The 22,368-nt window shown below is 39.6% G+C and overlaps 1 protein-coding gene across 2 annotated transcripts in view; it reads left to right on the top strand.

The window, feature by feature from the left end:
* TPK1 (thiamin pyrophosphokinase 1) overlaps positions 1-22,368 on the top strand; it is a 310,282-nt gene that overhangs the window by 233,453 nt on the left and 54,461 nt on the right. For both annotated transcript variants that reach the window (XM_018918197.3, XM_009093850.4), the window contains one exon: positions 14,369-14,480. In XM_018918197.3, coding sequence (XP_018773742.1) covers positions 14,369-14,480 — 112 coding nt within the window. The remainder of the gene's footprint in view (positions 1-14,368; positions 14,481-22,368) is intronic.

Here is a 22,368-nt window from a genome sequence, read left to right as displayed (position 1 = left end):
ATTTAGAAGACAGACCTGGGGTTTTTTTGTTTTTTTTTCTTCCTTGTCTCCCAAAAAGTCAAGTTGCAGTTTTTTGGTGCTATCTGTTGTTGTTGTTGTTCATATTTGAACATAGCCATCAATATTTCTTTTCCAGAACTTAGTGTATCTGCAGGTTAAGACAAGAACATAAAATATTATTGTCCAGACACTGACATTTCCTGTTATATGGAATCTCAGATTTGACTTCTCATGAACTTCATTTAAAAAAAAAAACTGATAAATTAATCTCCATTAATGTTTCATATTAATTAGTTGAAATGTCATGGATTTGGGGACTTAGCAAGACATATTTTCTAAATTAAGCTCAAATTTCAAAAGTAATTTAGATTAGTAACATATTGTAGAATATACAGAAGCATGCAGCCCCAAGTAAATGAGAGAACATATTAGCTAACTATTTTGGCATTAACCATGCTAAAGCAAAGCCAAATTAACTTGCCTTATTTATTAATGTTATTTATATTGAAATATTCTTTCACAAAGTATCCATATAAAAACTCCTTGTGCATTTCACCTACTCTAGATATTCAGTAATTATCTAAGCAAGTGGTTCTCAAGTAACTAACCAAGGGTATTGTTGCTATTTAAAATTATTACATTGATTCAATGTATAGGTTTTATTTCATTGGATGACTGTTTTGTTAGAGTATTACCAGGTTAGAGAGGGGTTGTCTTCCATTCACTTCTAAAAGCAATCTGGAGTGCCTGTTTCATAGTCTGTTAACAAAAACACACTATTTTCCCCACCAGTCAAGGTGAATTACATTTTGAAATGTCTTATGTTTCTCTCTTTGTCTTGAGGGCATTTTAAAAATCTGATGTGCTTAATATTTCTTGGCCATATTGACTAACCAGTATAGTCTTCAGCAAAGTCTGAAACTGCATTTGTCTCCATTTGGTTTCTTGCTAATAAAGTCCAAAATAGCCCAGAAGAAATGGATGATTTCTCTTGAGATTATTTCTCTCTGGTTTCATCCTGCCACTATGCTTGGCCCTGTAGCCAGAAAGTGTGGCTAATTACCTGTGGCTAATTATCTACGTTCAGCCCTCCTGAAGTGCCATCCAGGGATTGTTAGCTATTAACTTTTTGGAGAGACATCCATTGAAAGGTTTTGTAGTGCTGTGGTGATTGACAGCTGCCTGCCACGTGTCAGTTCCTGTCTTGTATCTCTACTGTAGGGCTTTAATTTCTGTTTTAAAGGGGAAAGTGTGTTGTTGCTTTGTGTTTGTGCAGAAGAGCCTGGCCTGTGGCAGGAGCTGCTGGAGCTCATTCTGGTCTCCTCTGTGCAAAGTTTCCTGATGATGGTTCCATGTCCCCAGCTCTGAGTGGTGTAATGCAGCCAGCAGTGGCCCATGAATGCATACAGGAATGTTCCCCACTCTGGTGGCCTGTCAGGAATGAGTCTGACCTTTTTCCCAAAACCTCCTGAAGAAGACAGCCATGAAAGTGGTTGGTTTTTTTTTATCTGGAGAGTTATGTGAGTGTCTCTCCTTCCAGTGAACCATTGTAGGCTTCTCTACAGCTGGTCTCAAGTCATGGCTGTTAAGAAGCAGATTCTTAAGGCTTTGCTGAGTAGGAAGAGTGGCTGGGGATCAGGAAGGGACTAAGATACACATCATAAAAATCTTTCAGAAGAGCTTCATGTCCTGAGCTTCTCATTTGTAAGAAACAGTAATCTCTGCTTACCCTGATTTTAGAAAGGATCCCTCTGCAAATCCTGTATGTGAACATGAGTGTCTGCACAAGGGCTGCTTATTTTGAGACAGGAATATTTATTTCTGACTGTTTCAAAATGTAAGATAACACATTTAAAATTGTGAGGTTTTTTTTCTGTTTGTTTGTTTTTAGAGATGCTTTTATTGAAATTCACTCGATCAAGTCAACATTGCAATATACTCCAGATAGTTTTAAACCTGATCTTCTGAAATGAAAAAGCTGGGGAAAATTTGAGAGTAATGATTTTTTTTTTTACTTTCTTATTGCTCTGATTTTACAGAGTCCTTGCAAAATCAGTTGTGATTCAGTTGTCTGTTTTGTTTGGGTTTTTTTTTAATAGGGTTCAAGTGGCTTGGAGAGAAAAGTTCTAGTTCAAAACTTTCTTCCTCATTAGATGTTTTCAGATCATATTGAGCTTAATGGCTTTCTGCATATGTCCTCTATGAAAAAAGCTGAGAGTTGGGCTTGTTCACCTCTCCCTAGAGAAGGCTGTGGGGAGGCTTTCTTGTGGTGTTTTCCATATATAAGTGGTCTTATAAGAAAGACAAGAGAGAGTTTTTCCAAAGATTTTTGAGACAGGACAAAGGATGGTGGCCTAAACAGTAAGAAGGTAGATTTAGATTTTTTTTTGTAAATTAGATGGAGACATGAACAAAGGGATAGGTACATTGACAGATGTCCAAGTTTAGTTGTTTTTCTATAATGAAGATGGCTGTTATCATAAATAGTTCTCAAAGCATGAAATTTGGTTGAAATGTTCATAAGCATACACAGACATGAGGAAATTAATTCTCCTGTATGTATTGCATTTCATTCATCATAATGTGTAATTTAAATTAAGGAGTTACGTGGGTAATATTTGAGCATCCAAAATCAGCACTAGGAAATAGACACATATTTTTAAGAGGATACTAACTCTGCTACTGAAGATTTGACAGCCACCCTTTCCTATTCCCAAGAACTAGCTAGTTATTTCAAAACCAGATAAAAATGCACCTTCAAATTCCTTTTTGTACCATGTGTAGTCCTCAGAGATTTGTTTTAGTCAATGTATTTTTTATTAGTATAAAATTTCCCTTAGTCAAGGAGGACTGGGTTAAAGAACACCTAGTCCAACCTGATATCCACAAGTTCACGGAACCTGACAGGATGTATCTACGAGTGCTGAGAGCTGGCAGACACCATAAAAATGCTCTTTGAAAGGCCCTGGAGATCAGAAGGGATGCTTCCAGAGAACTGGAAGTAAGAGCAAGTCACTCTGGCCCTCAAAAAAGGGCAAGAAGGAGGACCCAGAGAACAACTGACCAGTCAATGATGGAGCACCTCATTTTGGAGACCATGCCTATCCACATGCATGTAAGAAAGTGCTTAGAGTAGTCAGCATGGATTCACTACAGGGAAATTCTGCTTGACCAACCTGATGGCCTTCTATGATGAGACAAGTGTCTGGATGGATGAAGGGAGAGCAGTGGACTTTGTCTGCCTTGACTTCAGCAAGGCTTTTGACTCTGTCTCTCCCAGCACCCTCATAGACAAACTCAGGAAGTGTGGATGAGTGGACAGTGAGATTGACTGAGAACTGACCAGCAGATCCCAGAGAGCTGTAATCAGTGTTCCGGGGTCTGTTTGCAGGTCTGTCACTTGTGGTGTCCCCAAGGTTCAGTACTAGCACAGAACTGTTTAACTTACCCATCAATGACTGAGCAAGTTCAGTGATGTCCCTAAGCTGGGAGAAGTGGGCAGTACCCCAGAGGGCTGTGCAGCCCTTCAGAAGGATCTTAGCAGGCTGGAGAGATAGGCAGAGAAAAACTGTCTGAAATTCAACAAAGGCAATTGCAGAGTCCTGCACCTGGGGCAGAAAAACCCCCTGCACCAGTGCAGGCTGGGGGCCAAACTGCTGGAAAACAGCTCTGTGGAGAAGAACCTGTGGGTCCTGGTAGACAACAAGTTGTCCATGAGCCTGCAGTGCTCTATCAATGCCTGTCAGTATCTGAAGGGAATGCGTGAAGAGGATGGAGCCAGGCACTCCTTGGTGGTGCCAAGCACTAGGACAAGAGGCAGCAGTGTATCAGAAACCAAGAAAGAAACTCTCTAACCAATTTTCTAGGTTAGAAAGACAACATTGCTATTAGCAGCACTGAATGCATGGGGAATTCTCCTCCAAGTGTGCATGCCTAGTAACTCAACAGACCAGGTTATGTTCCTGAAACTAGCACATATTCATCACATTTCCTCAACCATGCATATATGCTAATTGTTTCCATGGACTTATTTTAATATGGTTCTGGATCTTCTGATGAATCTTTTCTCTTTGAGACTGTTACAAGTACGGGATCAGCCTGTAATGTATTTCCTTTACCATGCTTTGTTGTGACACACAATCAGATTTTTTTCTAAAAACTAAGATATCTGATAGTGCATATTGATCACTAATGAAAAGTAAATAAGGAAGCATTGGCTGACACAAGACTTGTTAGTCACAGATGCAGAGAGTTAGCACAAGGCCACAATAATCTCTGGTATTTGTACTAAGCTCTGTATGCTAAAAACTAAGCATTAATGATGAGTATAGGGATTATACACTATTGTGTTAAAGTTAGAAGAATTTTCCAACATCTTCCCCAGCTACTGCATAGATTTCTTAGAGAAATTGAACTTGTTAGGTAGCAATTGGCAGAAACTGACACACAGAAAGTTCCACCAGAATACTGTGTGGGTGATCAAATACTGGAACAGATTTCCCAGAGAGCTTGTGGAGTCTCCCTCACTGGAAGTATTCAAGAATTGTCTGGATGCAATCCTCTGCCATGTGCTCTAGGATGACTGTTACATGGTTTTCTGGGGTCCCAGGATGAGAGAAGAGACGAGACAGTTGACTCCATGCATAAGAAGGCTTGATTTATTATGATATGATATATAAGATATAAAAACTATACTAAAAGAATGAAGCTAGAGATTTCACTACCAAGGCTATCCTAAGAATAGCAAAGAATGTGTAAACTGAAGTCTTCTCAGCCCGAGACGGGCCGAACAGGTGAATTGTGATAGGCTCTCAACTGGAAACAGTCCGACGGGGCCAATCAGAGATTTTCCCGTGGCATTCCACAGCAGCAGATAAGAATTGTTTACAGTTTGTTCCTGAGGCTTCTCAGCTCTCAGGAGAGGAAAATTCCTAAGTAAAGGATTTTTCATAAACTATGTCGGTGACAGATGACCCTGCTTGAGCAGGGACCTTGGTGACCCACTGTGGTCCTTTCTAACCTGACACATTCTGTGAGAAGTTCTCATGCTCTGCAAAACTCCACTTTTGTGGCTGGTAATGGTTTGAGCTAAATGCAGTGGGTTGATGCTGGCAGGATGCCAGGTAACCACCAAAGCCTCTCTCACTCCCCTCTGCAGCTGGACAGAGGAAGAAAAATATAATGAAGGGTTCATGGCTTGAGATAAGGACCCAGACAGATCACTCATCAAATACCATCATGGGCTTCCAGCAGCTTCTCACAGAAGCCACCCTTGTAGCTTCTTTCTGCCAAAACCAGGCCATGCTAAACCAATACAGGCAAGAAATAGGGTTTTTGTTCTGAAATCTTTGATGTCTTGATTGCAATTCTCTCCTAGTACTAACCTGACAGCATCTCATTTCGTGGAGCAGGAGTATCAATAAAATCACATGCTTTCCAAAAGGCAAATGTAGCTAGAGAAGTTTAGGAAGGCAAGAAATCCAGTATGCAAGAGTAATGCACCTAATTCCTTAAGCAATCTTTGATTATGTATAAGGTTAATTCCTACTTTTAATAGCTTGAAATTGATAGTTTAGCTTCTAGGTTTTTCAAGTGTTTGGCTATATATTTTCTTTTTTGATTCTTTTTGATACTTTTGTGAGATACTTTATTCTTCTATCTCATTATTAAAGCCTACAAACAGGTTTGACCTAGCAATTTTCTGTTTTATGGAAGGGTTCAGTTCCTTTTTCAGAAGATGCATCCTGATCTTCTACTGTGGGAAAGAGACTGAAAACTTTTATATGCAGAAAATGCAACAATATGCATGAGTCAAAGGGTCTAAATAGGCAGTATTACTTGTTCCAGCCTCTCTGCTTTTGTGAGGGTGGACCATGAATTTTAACAGCAACCTGTCATTCTGTTGACCCTCATTTTATGTTTTTTTTTCTGTCAGTGCTTTTCATCTTGCATTATACTGTTCTGTACTTGGTATAGACTTGTTCTGCTGTGGTCCTGTTCGAGTTCTATTTTATTCCCAGCCAGTAAATTGAAAGAATTTCATAGAATACAATCAAATAGGTCAGCTGGAAGTGACCCACAACAAGCACCTAGTCCAACTACCTGGCCACTTACAGGACCCACCAAAAGTTAAAGCATGGCTTTAAGGACATTGTCCAAATGCCTCTTCAACACTGGCAGGCCCAGGGCACTGACCACTTCTCAAGGAAGTCAGGTCCAGGGTTTTGCCATCCTTTGGGTAAGGAAAATATTTGCTTATGTCAAGTCTGAACCTTCCCTGATGGAAGCAGCTTTTGGCTGTTTCTACATGTCCTGGCACTGGGTGCCAGGGAGAAAAGCTCAGCACCTCCCTCTCAACTTCCCCTTTTCAGAAAGCTTTGGGGAGTAGTGAGATCACCCCTTGGCCTCCTTCTCTCCAAACCAGACAAATACAAACCCCTCAAGGACATGTCTGCTGTGCCCTCCTTGGGGCACATTCATGTATCTTTACATCCTTCTGAAATTGAACTGCACCAGCACTAAACACAGATGTGACCATCCAGTGACCTCCTCTGACCAGCTGGTGATGCTGTGTTCGGTGCACTCCCTGCTGCCAGGGCACACACACTGCTGACTCCTGTCAACCAGCACCCCCAGATCCCTTTCTGCAGGGCTGCTCTCCAGCCACTCCTCTCCCAGTTTAGTCTCATGTCTGGCATGACTTCATCCCAGGTGCAGAATCCAGCTTTTGGACTTGTTCAGTTTCATGCCATTGATTGCCCAATGCTCCAATCTACCCAGATACCCTGCAGGGCCTCTTGTCCCCTGAGACAGCCAACAGCACCTCCCAGTTTCATCATTTCAAACTTACTAACTGTGCATTCAGCTCCTGTATACAAGTCATCAATACAAATATTGAACAGAACTGGCCTTAGAATTAATCCCTGAAGAACACCACTGGTCACCAGTCACTAGCCAGAAGTTCTGGGCAGTTCAATATTCCATTCCCCACCACATCCTTCAACAAAATAATAGATTTTTGTGAGAACTGGAATCTCCAACTGACAGTGAGCTTTACAAGAGAAAAGAAAAAATGTGCGGGAAAAAAAGAGGAGAACAAAAAATATAGTTGAATGGCCAGCTTGAATTTTATGTAACTTTTACAATTTTTTTAATTTTATTTTTTTAAATTTTTCATTTCATTTTAATTAATCTTTTTTTAATTTGTTCTTCTTGACCTGAGAAACATGTCTTTGAATGTCCCAGGTGTAGAAAGAAGTCAGTAAATCAATCATTGTAGAAAGGAGGAGTCAGTCATTGCTAGCACCAGATCTGGGGCATTACATATCTTCAAAGCCTCCTGTTACCAAGCAGAAGTCATTTTCCTGTCTACTGAAAGTAGATATGGTTTTTTATCCCAGGTCAATGACTGTCTTTAGAATAACAGCAAATTATTTCTTCCTGTAGCAGAGATCAAGGAGGAATGTAAAATTGTCTCCTAAGTTCATTCTTTGCTACTTCCAGCCTCTATCCTTCTTGCCTAGAGGACCGTAACTAATGAAAGTTACGGTCAGAAACAAAAGGGAGAAAAGAGCATTTGTGATATTCCCGCCTTTCATGAAAGGAATTCTGTTCATAGTTTTTTGCACTGAAGAAATTAGAGAGGCCAGGCTTTTATGAAGCCCTAATCCTAACATGAAACCTTCAGATATGAAGCCAGCTTTACTAAAAGGATGATGCTGTATGAGAGGATTTGTGGGCACGTGATTTGCTGCCATTGTATAAAACATTTTAAAAAAAAAGGCATCATAGGGATTGAGAAGTACAAGATTGAGAAGTACAAGAAACTAAAAGAAGGTGTTGACCTCTTTCTTTTTTGTTGGCCTGTTGATCATTATTCTTATTTATGCACTATAGAAGATTTCCAAGTGATAGTTTGGAGTAGGAGAGCTACAGAGATTTGCCAGTTTGCCTGGGAAGACTCCAGGGAGCAAATAAATAGATTTCAATTTTGTGTATTACATAACATAAAGGGGCCTTTCTGTAACAGTCATTCAGTGCTAAGAAGAAATTGTTTCTTGCCACAAGTTAAGTGAACGTTACCTGTCTTTTAAATTAATTCACACACTTCTGTAATACCCAGAAAAATAAGATAATATAGTCTAGATAGAAGGGATCCTAAAGACTCTTCCCCTGTAGAAATACACAAAAAAAGGAAGGGCAGTGGCACTAAATTTATTATTAACTGATTCATAATGAAAAAGATTATGCTACATTTTTATCACTTAAGAATTGCAGAGTATTAGTGCCCTTAGTAAAGGCCCCTCTAGGCTGACAATTTAACTGCAACACTGCATAATAATTATACAGGCAATATGAAATCTTCAGCTGCTTGTCTACTTTTCACTCTTATCTGCAATCTATTATACTCTGTGGTCTCATAAATGGATATAAAGAAACGGTTCTGATTTCTTTAAGGCATCGCTAAAAATGCTAATTAAGCCTATAATGATGAGCCTGCTGAGGACAGGGCACCAAATGGACAAGCTCAAGGATAAAATGTCACACTGGGCTAGTCTAAGGCTTGCTTGAATTTAGAAAAGGATGAGGCGTTTCTTGATCATTGTAGTTTCACTCTGTATTTGTGGTGTATTTTGCATGATTTGTGGAAAACTGGTGAAAATGTTGTGGAATCTCATTTGCAAGTGGGAAGTTTAAACAGAATGAGTTTCTTTTTCTGGTGGTGTTCAGAATAGAACAAGAATTAGTATTTATGGCATTTGTCAATCTTTAAGATATTTCTGTGAAAAGGAATTAAACTAATGAAACTCCTTTAAGGAATTAAAAGGAATTAAACTAATGAAACTCCTATCTTTTGTATTTCCAGATATGTTTTTAGGTTGAAAAAGTGTTTTCATCCCTTGATTTGTGTGCATGTAAGCACACATGCTGCTGTCACTTTTAACTGCTTTCAGCATTCTGAGGAAAGTATACCTTCACATTTTTTGCACCTGTGATTGCTGGGGTTTTGCCACCCATACAGACTGGCCTGCAGAAGATGGAGAGCTGTTTCACAGGCTCGTGCTGCTACAAGTGATGGGCAAATAAGGGGTTTGCTCCCTGTGCTCAGAGACATGAGAAATGTTCTCTCAGGCTGGTTTTTGCTAGGACTGTAGATGTTCATGTGTGAATGTGTGAAATTCTGGAATCATTTGCTCTCTGTGGATAATTTGTACATTAGATATACAGTAGCAACCATTTAAATGCATAACCTCAGGGTATAGTAACTCCTTTCAGTTTACTGGCACTCACCTCCACGGGGGTTTCCTTCTGTACCCTTATCATAAATTGCTTTGAAACAGATGTGTTCATTAATTGGGTCTAATAATGATTATAACATATTCTGTCTTTTCTACCTGGAATTTTATTCACTGTAAAGTAATTTTTTTATTAAGTGCTCCTCTTGAAGGGTAATCTTGGAAGGGCTCTGCCTTGCAAATAACTGATACACTGAAGTCTATCCATTTCAGCACAGGAACAATCTAAACTTTGATAGTAGGGATTGGCAGGACTGGGTCCAACAGTTTTCAATATTATTTTGAAGTATAATAAATTTGCTGGTTTTTCTCTCTGTGTTTAAGCAGTCATTGATATGACATATGAGAGCTTTTAGACATACGAGTTTTTGCTGGAACTGTGGATACTTTTATTTTCAACAGCAACCAAAAGCTGGGTTTGCTCAAAAAACATTCTCTGAAAAGTGTTCACATAACAGCTACTTGGCACTGTGTGTATTTGTGTGAAAAGACAATTGATGACATTTTAAGGGTTATAACAAAACAGCTCTTCTTAAGTACATCGTCTGAGAAAAATTGGCTGTATTTGTCTTGCTCAAAATCTCAGCCTAAAAGCTTTTATTATTGATAAGTCAAGCTTTTACATTAGTAATGATTAGTAGAAATATTTCTGGAACTTTGTTTTGACTTTATTGCCAGTCATATTTGATTTTAAATGCAAATGTTCTCAGCTTTGTTTCATCCTTGTTCCTTTTTTCTTCCTCCCTCTGCTGCTGTCTTTGGTGATTGTGTTGATTTCCACCCATTCCCTAAGTCTTCTTTCTGCACCCAGATGTTTATGTACTAAAACAGATTGTGGTCTTTGCCTTTTCCCTGGGTAACACTATGACATCTGTATTTAGTTTTTTGCTGCTGTTGTTGCTTTCAAGTGTGTGCTGCCATCTATGGAGTAATCATAGAAATAAAGCTCGTATAAAAAAGATGTTTTATCAGAAGATCATGGAAAACAAGATCTAGATAGTGGGGGAGGTATTGTAGAACAGTTGGTCAGATCTCCAGAAATCCTGTTTCTCTCTAGTCCCAGATCTCACATCAAGCACGGGTGAAAGTTCACCTTTAAGAAAATAAATGATTTCTAGTAATTAAATTATTCAGTTGATTTCTTTAAATCAGAGTAAGTTTGCTTTGTCCTTCAATCTGGTAACTCATTCCTTTTTCTTTTCCTTCCCCATTATCTTTCATATGTCCCAGTTATTCAGCAGTTTCCAAGATCTATTTACTATATCTTTCCTGATTTGTTTTTCAAAGCTTAATTTTAATTCCTTATCTTTCCCCAGCATCTTGTTAACTGACTTTATGCCTCTCCTCAGTGTTTAGCTTCAGTCTGACAAGTTCCAGGTTTCCCTCCTTCAGATCCCTTCAGAATGCATTACTGAAGATTAGTCCCCATTCTGTCTGTCTTTCACAACATTTTGTTCCTTGATATCCATTTTAGAGTGTACATGTATTGCAACACATCTATTCAAGAAGTCTGAAAAGCACTTGGAGAAGTAATTTTCTCTGTCCTGGGGTATCCATGCACGTAAGGAAGCCCCCACTTTTGTCTTGGTGCTGTTCATGTGCATTCAGTTTGCAGGTTTTTGACTAAGGATTTTAGCATCTCACAGCTTCGAATGGGGTGAGGTGTATGAATTCCTGGCAATCAGACTCCTATTCATGTCAGCTAGCTGTGGCAAATAACAACTATGTCTTTAGGTCTTTCCTCAGCAAAATAGTGTTGGAGTGGGTGCATATTTAACCACTACTTCGTAAATGCTTTCTTATAACACAAGGCATTAGAATCAAAAACAAAAGTTTAACCTGTGTGGATAAAGCACTCTTTAAAATATCTTCTGACATTTTCTTCTTATTGTTGAACTCAAAAAATTGATCTTATTTTCCAGCATCAAAACAAAATGAAGGGAAAAAAAATCAATGCTGAAGATTGATCAATGTTTTTCAAAACTGACTTAATAAGATAAAAATCAATGCAGCTGTATTATTTGTCATTCTTTTATCACCAGGAACATTCAAACATGGTAATATTTGATTTTTAAGGTAAATGTGAAAATATTTCAGTTACCTCCTACAGAGGCAAAAAAATATAATGAGGGATTTATTTAGTCAAAGTTCAGTTTTCTTTTTAAACCTAGTTTTGGAGTTTTCTTTTTAAACCTAGTTTTGGAAGTTTGAGTTCTGCAGAAACTGAAAGCAGTTTGATATTTTAAGTGACGGTATATAATTATTCCTTTAATCACACAGACTTAAATAGAACAAATTATTACTTGTATTTGTAAATTGCAAGCTCTCATCCTCCCTTCCTCCTGCAGATATCAGTTCCATCTTGCTTGGTTGAGAGATCTGTACTCAAAAAATTGGAGATAAGCTTGGGAACTGAATTTCCCTCATTTCAGGTTCACAGTGCTTTGAATTTAGAACTTTACTGTACAAATGCACTGGCTATTTAACATTTTTTGGCAAAAATGAGTGGGTTATTTTTAATTTGTTTGTTTGTTTGATTTTCCCAACATTCATTTCTCTTTTCTGCTCCTGCTATCCCCAGGATTAATATTAACATCCCTTACTGATTTATTTAAAGAAAAGCCTTAGAAACTGACTTCCATTATATTATTGAACCAATCCCTAAAACATAACTTTGGCCTGACAATTGAGAGGGGTTTATTTTTTAAAAATTACTTGCATTTCAGTATTCCCATTCACCTACCTACTGACTTGGGTTTAGCCATTTGGGCTCCCTATTTGAAATTCCTCTTAACAACTGATTGATAGAAAATGTACTTTTAGGGAAGAAAATCATTGTGCTCACAGAATCACTGGAACATGTGAAGTGGGATTTTTGTGAAGTATCAGACATTGAAAGACTCCTGATAAAATCCTAGATATTGGTGAGCCTCTGGTGTTGGCATCTTCTGTTTTAAAGATTTATTTCATGAGCACAGAAAGACAGTTATCTGCATAAATTTCTACTGAATTGATTCTCTATCTGCAGACTGGGCCAGAATGTCATAGAATAGGAAATGCAAACCTGGTATTAGTTAGACACAGACTTTGAGAATATGGAATTTAATCAGGTTCTCTGTGGGGCCAGCTACTTTCTCATCTGCTTTTCATATTCTCTTACTGATTGATTAATGGGGTGAGTTTGCTCTTCTCCTCCAGTAGCTCTGAGCAGCAATCTGTAGGTTCACTGGGATCAGACAGTCCCACCCCTTCATCTCTCACTCATCATCAGCTTCATTATCGACAATATCTGTAATCACACAACGAGAGAGCTTGTACTTGCAGCTCTCCTCTTCCTTTCCCCCTCCCTCCATGCTGTGAGAGAGGTGGCATGGCATAGTGCATAGCTAAAAGCTTATCAAGCCTGAATTTATTACACCTCTGGATTTGGCAGGCAAGCATTCTCAACCACTACACATATACGTGGCTCATCACCACGTGTAGCTGGACACCCTGAGAAGACAGATAATATTGGATTGGTTTTCTTGCTGCTCTGCAAACAATCAAATAGACTTAAGCTATGCAATCTGATATTCCCTAAATGACAGCTTTTCCAAGGTTCATTTGTTAACTGAGAGCATGACATGTATTGAAGTTGTTTCTTCATAATGCATTTGGCATTAACAGGAGAAGCTGTAGGATGCCTCAGACATCAGTGTCTCAGCAATAAGATATTCTGCCTACAGTTTTGACTTTCTAACTAGTGACTTTGTATTGGAAGAGCATGTGAAATGAGCATAGGACAGGGCAGGAGAAAAAGCTTAAAAATGCATTCTCATAAGAAAATTTGTGGGACTATTTTTTGCTGCTTGGGACATTTAGTTGATTTTTATGGTTTGACTGTTCTTCATTTCTTTTGGCATAAAACCTTGGTTTCTTGCTAAACAAAGTGTTCACTGAATAGTCATAGGGCTTCAGAGTCCATATATTTATAAGCAGGCATATCTGATTTTATTTATAGTGATGAAGAATTTGTGTGTAAAAGACACACTCAAGAGTTTTGCTTGCCTGCATCCACAAGAGAATAAAATGAAATGAAAAAAAAATCCTCTGTTTCAAAGAAGCTTCTCCCACATGAAGCCCAGGCTTATTTGAAGAAATAAATTATCTATGTGGAAGAGACCTGAGGATAATTTCTCCACTGATCTTGTCACTACTTTTTATTTGCTGCTTTCTTGTAGCTTGTTTCCATCAACACTTTCTTAGTTTCTTAGTACACAGATTGTGCTAGAACTGTAACACTCAGCAGTTTTCATTCTGTTAAAGATTTCTACTATCTACTCTTCCTTGTAACTGTTCATGGGATGTTCACACAGGTGCTGTAAGTGCTAATTAAGAAATTTATCACAAATACATCATCATTAATAGCTGCTGTTTCTCCTGCATCCCATGGATGTTTTAGTTACTAGATAAATGTGTCTTGGATGTAAAATGTTTTAATTTCTGTTTTTTCATTACTTAGTGTAAGCAGGTTACTCTAGATATTTAGGTATTAGATATTAATTAATTTAGATATTAACTTCTCTAGCACCTAGTTAAATTTCTGCATGTATTCCTCCTTCTGGGTAGAGTACATGCCTGGAGAAGTACATGAAATTTTAGAGATGTTGTCAAAATAATTGAAGCACTTCAGTGGTGCTTTGACTAGCACTGTTTAGGAAGTGAAACTCAGCTGTTTAGATGAGGAAAAAATGCATGAATGGGTCAGGATACCTTCATTTCACAAGGATAAAGAGCCTAGGTTTGACAGAAGGACCTATTCAAATAATGCCAGGAAAGAATGAGCAAAGCTAGATTCTGCTTAGAAAAGCCTAGAAACAACCTTTTGAAAGCCCTAAGGTCTGGAACCTAAGAACACATCTCTCCTCCCTCTGTAAACATCAATGGCCTGACTTCCTCCTGCAACCAAGTATTCCTGAGCCCCTGGGGGACGTTCTGGAGCTATCCCCAAGTGCCTCCTCTTTTGTTTGCAAGGTCTGGGATCAAATGCCATCTGGGCAAGCACTGACAGCAGAAACACTTCTGTCTTGCAGGGCAAGCACAAGCTGCATGTGGACACGGGACTGGAGGGTCCCTGGTGTGGCCTCATCCCCATCGGGAGCCCCTGCGAGAGTGTGACCACCACGGGGCTCAAGTGGAACCTCAGTAAGTGAGATGCCTCTGGGACAGGGGGTCTGCTGCCCTCCTGACCCTGCCTTTAGAGCAGCTTCACCAGTCAGGAAGGGCCTTACAAGTGTGAAGGTGAAGCATGGCATTGAATCCCTGCCAGGCTGTTTTTTTCCTAGAAATGAAGGGGTTTAAAAAAAAAAAAAAGCAAGAGAAATGCATTTAAACCTGAGATCTCACAGGCAGAAACACATTTTCCGTTTGGGAGTCATTGTGCTCTTCAAACAGAACATTTGTTGAGGTCATGATACATTACCATCTTGATACATTGCCCTCCAGGGAGAAGAAGCCATGAGTGTCTAAACTCCTGCTTATAAGCCATAAAGTTACAACAGACAAATACTAACGGGATACAGATTAGCAAAGCTACCTCACTTCCCCCGAACTGCTTCATGTATATTGTCTATTTCTCAAGCCTGAATGAATAGATCCTTTTTCTTACTTTAAAGTGGAAAAGAGTCCATTTGATCCAGAACCAGGGACATTTATCTGTAGAGAAAGGAGGTTTTATGACCCAAAAAATCAAAACAACTTTCATCCTCCTCCCTCTTCCTCCCACACTGAGTCATTTGGGATGTATTTACACAGGAAAGTAATGGGATATTTTCAATGAACATTCATTAAAACTTAAGTGAGAGCAAAGCAGTAATTGAGAGGCTCTAGTCTCAGTCTGATTGACATGTCCAGACTTTAGAGCCATTCCCTGCAGAAAGGGCATGCTGTTCTCACAGTTTGCAGTGCAGTGCCTTCACTGGCTAAGAATTTATGTGAGTGACCCACTGTGCCAGCCAGCAGAACATCTGCTGGTTCCACTGAGAGCTTGAGCACGTGCAGTTAAGGTGGTGGTAGGCATTAGTAGCTCAATAATGACAAAATATATAAATGTGGCATTAGTTTTGGATTGTGAGAGAATTGCCAGATGAAGGGCTGTCTGGCTAGCAATATTTCTGTCCTTTTAAACTGGATTGGAAGAGCTGAATATATTGCATGAGAGACATTCCCTTAATTTGAAAGAGAGATCTTTTCATTTGTATGTATAAATACAGTTGACATATATGATACTGAATTTTCATCTGCTCATCTCCTGTTGTCCAGCAACTTCTGTGACCCATTGCACTGAGACACTAATTTCTCAGAAAATGTTCTGTCCTTCAGAATGAGGTGCAAGAAGCTCAAACCAGCCTCATGTTAATGAAGGAAGCATCTCGTAATCTTGTGCTGTGTTGTAAAATGCTTCTGTGTGGATCAAAATATGGCAGATACAATGAGGTTGCAGCCCTTTCTTCTGATTTGTATTAGTTGAAAAAGCCATTTTTCAGCTATAATATAATTTTTTTTATTTAATTCCATAAATTTCATCAGATTTACAAGGTGCTTATTAGGAAGTTGGTAATTTTAAAGATGGTCTTTCTGGTCTGTTTTTTTGTTGCTGCTGAATTATGATTGCCTGATCTACTAAAGCTAAAGAGAAAGGGATTGCAAGTCAGCTGTGCCAGCTGGAGGAGGTTGTGGGGGGGGGAGATGAAATGGCAGCAAATATTTTTTCTCCCTAGGGTTGGATTGAGATATCAGTTTCTTAAACATGGGTCATAACTGGATATGGACCTACAGGGATTTTAATACTGTTAATTTCATAGTTTGTTTGTTTGTTTGTTTTTCTGGGGGACAAAAAAGTATTTATGTGACTGTTTCCTCCTTGTTTCACCTTAACACGACACCATCACCTCTGCTTCTCCCCGCCCTTTTTGCTGTTATTTTCCAGGAGGAAAGAGAGCAGACCTTTACAGTGTTTTTCTTAGTGATGTATATATTGCATCCTGTTACAGGCTTTTTTCAGTCTCAGTACTCATGTTTCTCCCAGGTTGTAGTTCTTTCATTTATTTCTCCATATTAATCACAGATATATATGTAAAACAAAAAAATGTTCTGGTCTTCCTTGAAGAGCCTCAATCCATCTGAGACATAAAGGCCATTACAACCTGAAACTGCTCTCTTACCCAAGCCACTAGAGCCAACCTTTTCACTCATCCAAATGCAGAATAACCATTGAATCAGGTTATTGTTCAGGCACTAATTAAAAAATTGAAGTGCAATTACATTTCCCAAAAGGGAAACCAATATCTTCAATACAGCATGTGGTAAGTTGTGACTTGGTTTGATTTTTTCCCTAATAAATAGGATCTACATCCTGATAGTTAAAGTTTGATACTGACTTCCATTGTGTTACTGGACTTTTATGCTGCCTGTAGTTTTGCACTTACTTCAAAGAATATTAATCCTCCTGTAAATTGGGATGGAGAAGGAGAGGATCAAGTGGGAGGAAATAGAGTAATAAGAATGGAAACTGAAGTGTGATATGGATATCAGCCTTGCTGACATGCTGGCAATGGCAGAGCTTTACCTGTTCATTCATTAACAGCAATCTGAGCACACACCTTTGTAAACCCTCCATGTAAATATATTGCAAACCTCAGTGAATATTTTTTGTGGTTATAAATTCATTTTCATGTGTAAATCATAAAAGGAATTCTATTTTTAAGCCGAGCATGACATGAAAGGCCTATTCCTCAAGTTTGTTATGGAATTAATTGGATATGACCTAACAAGTTGCGTTTTAAAAAGCAATTTTTGAGCTCTCAGGTTATTTAGGTATCTGGGCAGTAAACTAATTTCAGAATTTTAGTTCAAACAGTGATGCATTAGGTGGTAGGGAAGCCCTCATTTTTGCAAACAGTAATTTCCAGCAAATCAAAAATCAAATAACACTGCAGTACAAGAAAGAGCTGGCTTTGCATCAAGGTTTTTGATGTTTAACACCAATTTCTGCCTGAGCATATCTAGTTTACTCTGCCAATTAAAATTTGTAAAGCCTTCAAGAGGTAGTCAAACCTTATCTGTGTCCAGTGTACAGGTGCTGTCATGATACTTCATAGGTTCTGAATAGAAAAAGACAAGGGTAAATACCTGGGACAAAAGCTGTATTGAGGTTAAGAATAAGCTACCAAAGGTCTGATTTAATGGCTGAATTAGATAAACCTGAAATCTGTAAGTTATTCTGCTACCAGAAAAACAATGATGGCTTTTAATATTACAGAATTCACTATTTTTAGTATGTCTGTTTGAGAATGCAGCATGTATGCATGCTTTTATGCATGCTTATCTTAGTTATTTGCAAGCATTTGCCACAAACAGAATTTTCATTTATTTGAGTTCTCATCTTATGGGTGAAAGAACTTGGAGAAGAAAGTGGAAAATTGATTAGAAAAAATATTTTTATTCATACTTGCTATTGTGTAGCACATACTCAAAACACATTATAAACATATTCTTTCCATTTCCAAAGGGATACTGATCTTTTCTCTATTAAAATCTGATTTACAGCACAGGAATCAGATAATGCTTTGTCTGATTTGACTCACCTGACTGCTTGCTGATAACAGCTCTCATGTCTAATAAATAAGTAACAAAAAATCCAATAATGCCAGAACTACCAGCATTCTTCATTAGGTCCTCAGTGGTGCTTTCATGGAAGGTAAATAAAAATGAAGGCAGAAATCAGCTGCAGTGCTCATCAAAGAAGAGGTTGGAGGGTAATGGTAGGCTTTTTTAGGAAATGGTTCCTTTTCTGTGAAATTACTTTAGAAAATAATCTTGCCAAGTAATTTATTCTTCATCCCTATGGCCTTCGATATGCTGTATGTGATGCCTGTACTGAAAATGCCAGCATGTGTGTGTGTGTGTGTGTATCTATATCAGCCTGTCTATCTATATATTATCTCTCTCTATATATATCAACTCTGTGTATATGTGATTGTGCTCTCCAGATAATTTTCATGCCAGTTTGCCTTCTTTAGGCAGGAAGTTAAATTGCTGTAAAATGTTGCCATTCAAAAGAATGCCACTGTCATTTCACTTCCAAAGGCAATAGCAATAACAATGGGAGCAAGACCTTTCTCTGACTGTAGCAGCAGGGCATCCACTGACTGCTGATGTCACAGGTAGATGAACAGGATCCCAAATCTTTTTGATGCTGTTTACATTTTTGGTAAAATTGAAATCTTTGCATTGTTTTACTTCACTGGGGTTTTATTGATGTTGCATTGTGAATTGAGTAAAAAGTTTACAAAAGCAGTTGTGTTTTAGGAGAATTCATAGTCCAAAAGATGAAAGAAAATTAGTAACTTCTTAAAAAAAGAAAAGAAAGAGTCAGGGACTGTTCTGGGAAAGGCTCTAAATTAAAATGGGCAGGTATCTGTGCTAGTGAGGCTGTTTATATAAGCACTCTCCACCTGTTTCATAACTGAAATAGTTTATATCACATATTTTGCTACCCCAGTTCTGAGTGAGGCAAACTAAGTGGTGCTTCTGGGAATAGCTTTGTTTTCAGTGGCAGAGTAAATAGCTTCACAGCTGGATTCCCATTCTCCTCAGCTTTCCTCTCTTTCCCTCCCTTCTCTTGTTCTTTACTGGCAGAAGATATATTATCAGTGATGGATTTTTTCACTTATCCATTGCAGCTCTAAGATTCTGGGTAGTAGTGGAGTGGACAGAAATGATGTTGCTAGTCCCAAAGTGTTGGGTGGCTTTGACCTTTGGCAAGCTGTTTGCCCACAGGAGTGCTGCTGTCAGCCTTCCAGGGTCATATCATTTATTACAAGGCATGGCCTGCTGAAATCCTTTTCCAATGAAGCAGATGTTCTGATGGTGGCAGCCTGGCATCCCACTGGCTTACTGCAAGTCAGCAAAAATGAGGGCCTTGCTTAGCATTGCATAAAATTATTTTGAACCACAAAGACCATTTGGTGTACATTAAATGAGTGATGAACACAGAGCTCAGTTGTGCTGGGCTTCTAAGCCTGTATTTGCATTTTTTTGCTGAACAGCAGCTTGAAAACTCAGTCAGACTTTGTGAAAAGGCTTGAAATGGGGATTTGAGGCCACACATTCAGTTCATTTCCACACAGTTCAATAAATGTTTGGAATTAGTGGGAGAGGGATTCAGATCCAACTCCTCTTTAGCGAGGTAGCAGGGTCCCTGGCATTCAGTTTGGAGAGGCTGCTTTGAGGTGATAAACAGATATGCTTTTCTAGATCACACTATTGGGGCAACATTACAGCTGTGGGACTCCACTTACAGAAGGATTCCTATGAGTACCTTAGTTCTGAACAAACTCAAACCACTTCCAGTGGTAAGTTTAGCTCAGCTGGAAAGCCATCTTTAATGGCATATAGAGAATGTGTATATGATCCTTCTATGCAGCAGTAATGGGCAGTAATTGCCAGGAAGGAGTAGAATAAAGAAATCCCAGGGAGACTCCAGCACAGCTGTACACAGAGTAGATGACTCTCCAAAACCTGAGTAATACCATCCTGAAGTAAACTGAAGACATTTAGAATCATAATAGAATGTCCTGAGTTGGAATGGGCCCATCAGGATCATCAAATCCAGCTCCTGCCCCTGCGCAGGACAACCCAAAGAATCACACCATGCCTGAGAGTGTTGTCCAAGTAATGTTTGAACTGCATCACCCTGGAAAAAGTCTCTCTTCATCTTTCTTGTAGGCTTCTACTAGAAGGCTATAATTAGGTCCCTCTGGGCGGCATCCCAATACTCAGCTGTGCCAACTTCACCCCTCAGTTTGGTGTCATCTGCAAATTTGCGGAGGATGCGCTTAGCCCTTTCATCTACACCGTTAATGAAGACATTAAATAGCAAAGGTTCCATTAAATATCAAAGTTAAATAGGGTTCCCTGAGTCCCTCAAGAGGACACCTCTTGTCAGTGATGTCCATTGAGACTCTGAGTCATTGACCAGCGCCCTCTGAATGTGCCCATACAATCAATTCCTTATCCACCTAACAGTCTACCCATCAAATCCATCCCTATCCAGTTTGGAAGGATGCTGTAGGGAACTATGTCCAAGACATTTTACAGAAGTCCAGAAAAATGACATCTGTAGCCTTGACCACTTCTCTGGGGAGCCTTCTCCATTGATGTTGTTACCCCATCATAGAAGGCCACTGGGTTGTTCAGGCAGGACTTGCCCTTGGTGGAGCTGTGCTGGCTGTATCAAATCACCTCCCTGTCCTTCATGTGCCTCAGCACAGCTTCTAGAAGGATCTGTTCCATGATCTTCCCAGGCACAGAGGTGAGGCTGACGGTCAGTAGTTCCCAGGGTCCTACTTCCTACATTTTAAAGAGAGGTATGATGTTTCCATTTTTTCAGTCACCTGAGACTTCACCTGACTGCCAGAACTTTTCAAATATCATGGAGAGTGGCTTGGCAACTACATCAGCCAAGTCCCTCAGGACTCTGGGATGTGTCTCTTCAGGTCCTGTAGACTTAAGTAATTCAGGTTCCTTAGATAGTCAGGAATCTGGTCCTTACTTACAATGGGAAGTAGTTTGTCTCCCAGTCCTCATCCTGCTCTCCAGCCACTCAAGAGGAGTGGGAAGAGAGGTTGACACAAAGACTGTGGCAAAAGAGGTATTGAGTACCTCAGCTTCTCCTCATCCATTGTTACGTGTTCCACCACTCTTTTTGGTGGTGGGTGCACCTTCTTTGACCTTCCTTTTCTGGTTAACAGACCTGTGGAAGCCCTTCCTGTTATTCCTTGCATCCCTTGCCAGGTTCAGCTTCCCTTGGCCTTCCTCAGCTGTATTTCATCTCTGGCCTCTTCCCAGGTTTCCTGTCCTTGTTTCTACTGCCTGTGCATTTACTTCTTTCCCTTTAATTGGACCAGCATTTCCCTACTCAGCCATGCCCATCTCTTGTTTTTCCAGCCTAATTTCTTGCTCCTGGGGATTGCCAGCTTGCCCTCTATGGAAGACTTCCTTAAAGATCTGCCAGCTCTACTCTCCTCACCTGTCTGTGAGGGCAGTTTCACAAGGGATCCCACAGACTGTCTCCTGAAGAGCTGGAATTTTGCCTTCCTAAAGTTCAGAGCTTAACTTTACTCCTTGCCTGACCTGCACATCTCAGGACTGCGAACTCCAGCTCTGTGTGGTCACTGCAGCCCAGGCTGTCCCCAGTTAACTGCCTTTACCTCCCCCGACCAGAACATTTTATGGATGTGCAGTTACATTGTTGTGGCACTTTGCAACTATGGAAACTAATTTCATTTTTAATACAGAGGGGAGAGGGTTGTCAAGAGAGCAAAATGCTGTTTTCTCCCTTGCATCCCCTCTGTTACTTCAGTCCCTTCCATCAGCTTCTGCTAATGGAAATCTAACCCAGAAGTGGGAAGAGATGGGTGCTCTGCTTCAGCCCAGCATTGGTGCAGATAATCCTCATCACTCTGGTGGCTGTAGATTGGTGAGAGTACAAAAAGTCTCATGCAAATCAAAAGCAACCTGCTGCTGCTGAAGGATACCTGTTGTAAAAGGCAGATCTGCAGAGAGACAGAAAGCTTCCTTTTAGATTGCTGGTTGTCCAAATTATCTCTGTGGATTTCAGCACTGACTCTGAATTGTCATCAGTGAGTGTGGGTGCTGAATTTGTCCAAGAAAGAGACCTCATAGTTTACACTGATGACATTTAACCCTAAAGGCATTCTCATCAGTCAACCTGCCCACATGGATACTGGGAAATCATCTCGGTTAGACAGCAGCAGAGTCAAAGCTGGAATGTAATGGTGTACTTCAATGAAAGTCAGTGAAAAATTAGCCAGAGTACAAATGCCCGTTTGTCACATTCCTTGCAAATAAACTTTAATTGTTTTCATCCTTAAATGCCCAGAACCAGCCATAATAAATGTAAATGTCACGCTGCCTGGAGATTTCCAAAAACAAAAAAGCTCTCTGAGGCGTGTGGTGAGTTATTGCCAGTTCCCAATGTCTGCAGAACCACAAAAGGGCAAGGACCAGG

The sequence above is a fragment of the Serinus canaria genome, chromosome 2 (assembly GCF_022539315.1).
Source record: "Serinus canaria isolate serCan28SL12 chromosome 2, serCan2020, whole genome shotgun sequence".
Classification (NCBI taxonomy): Eukaryota; Metazoa; Chordata; class Aves; order Passeriformes; family Fringillidae; genus Serinus; species Serinus canaria.
Note: the sequence above shows the minus strand (reverse complement) of the source record. Positions and strands in the feature narration are given on the sequence as shown.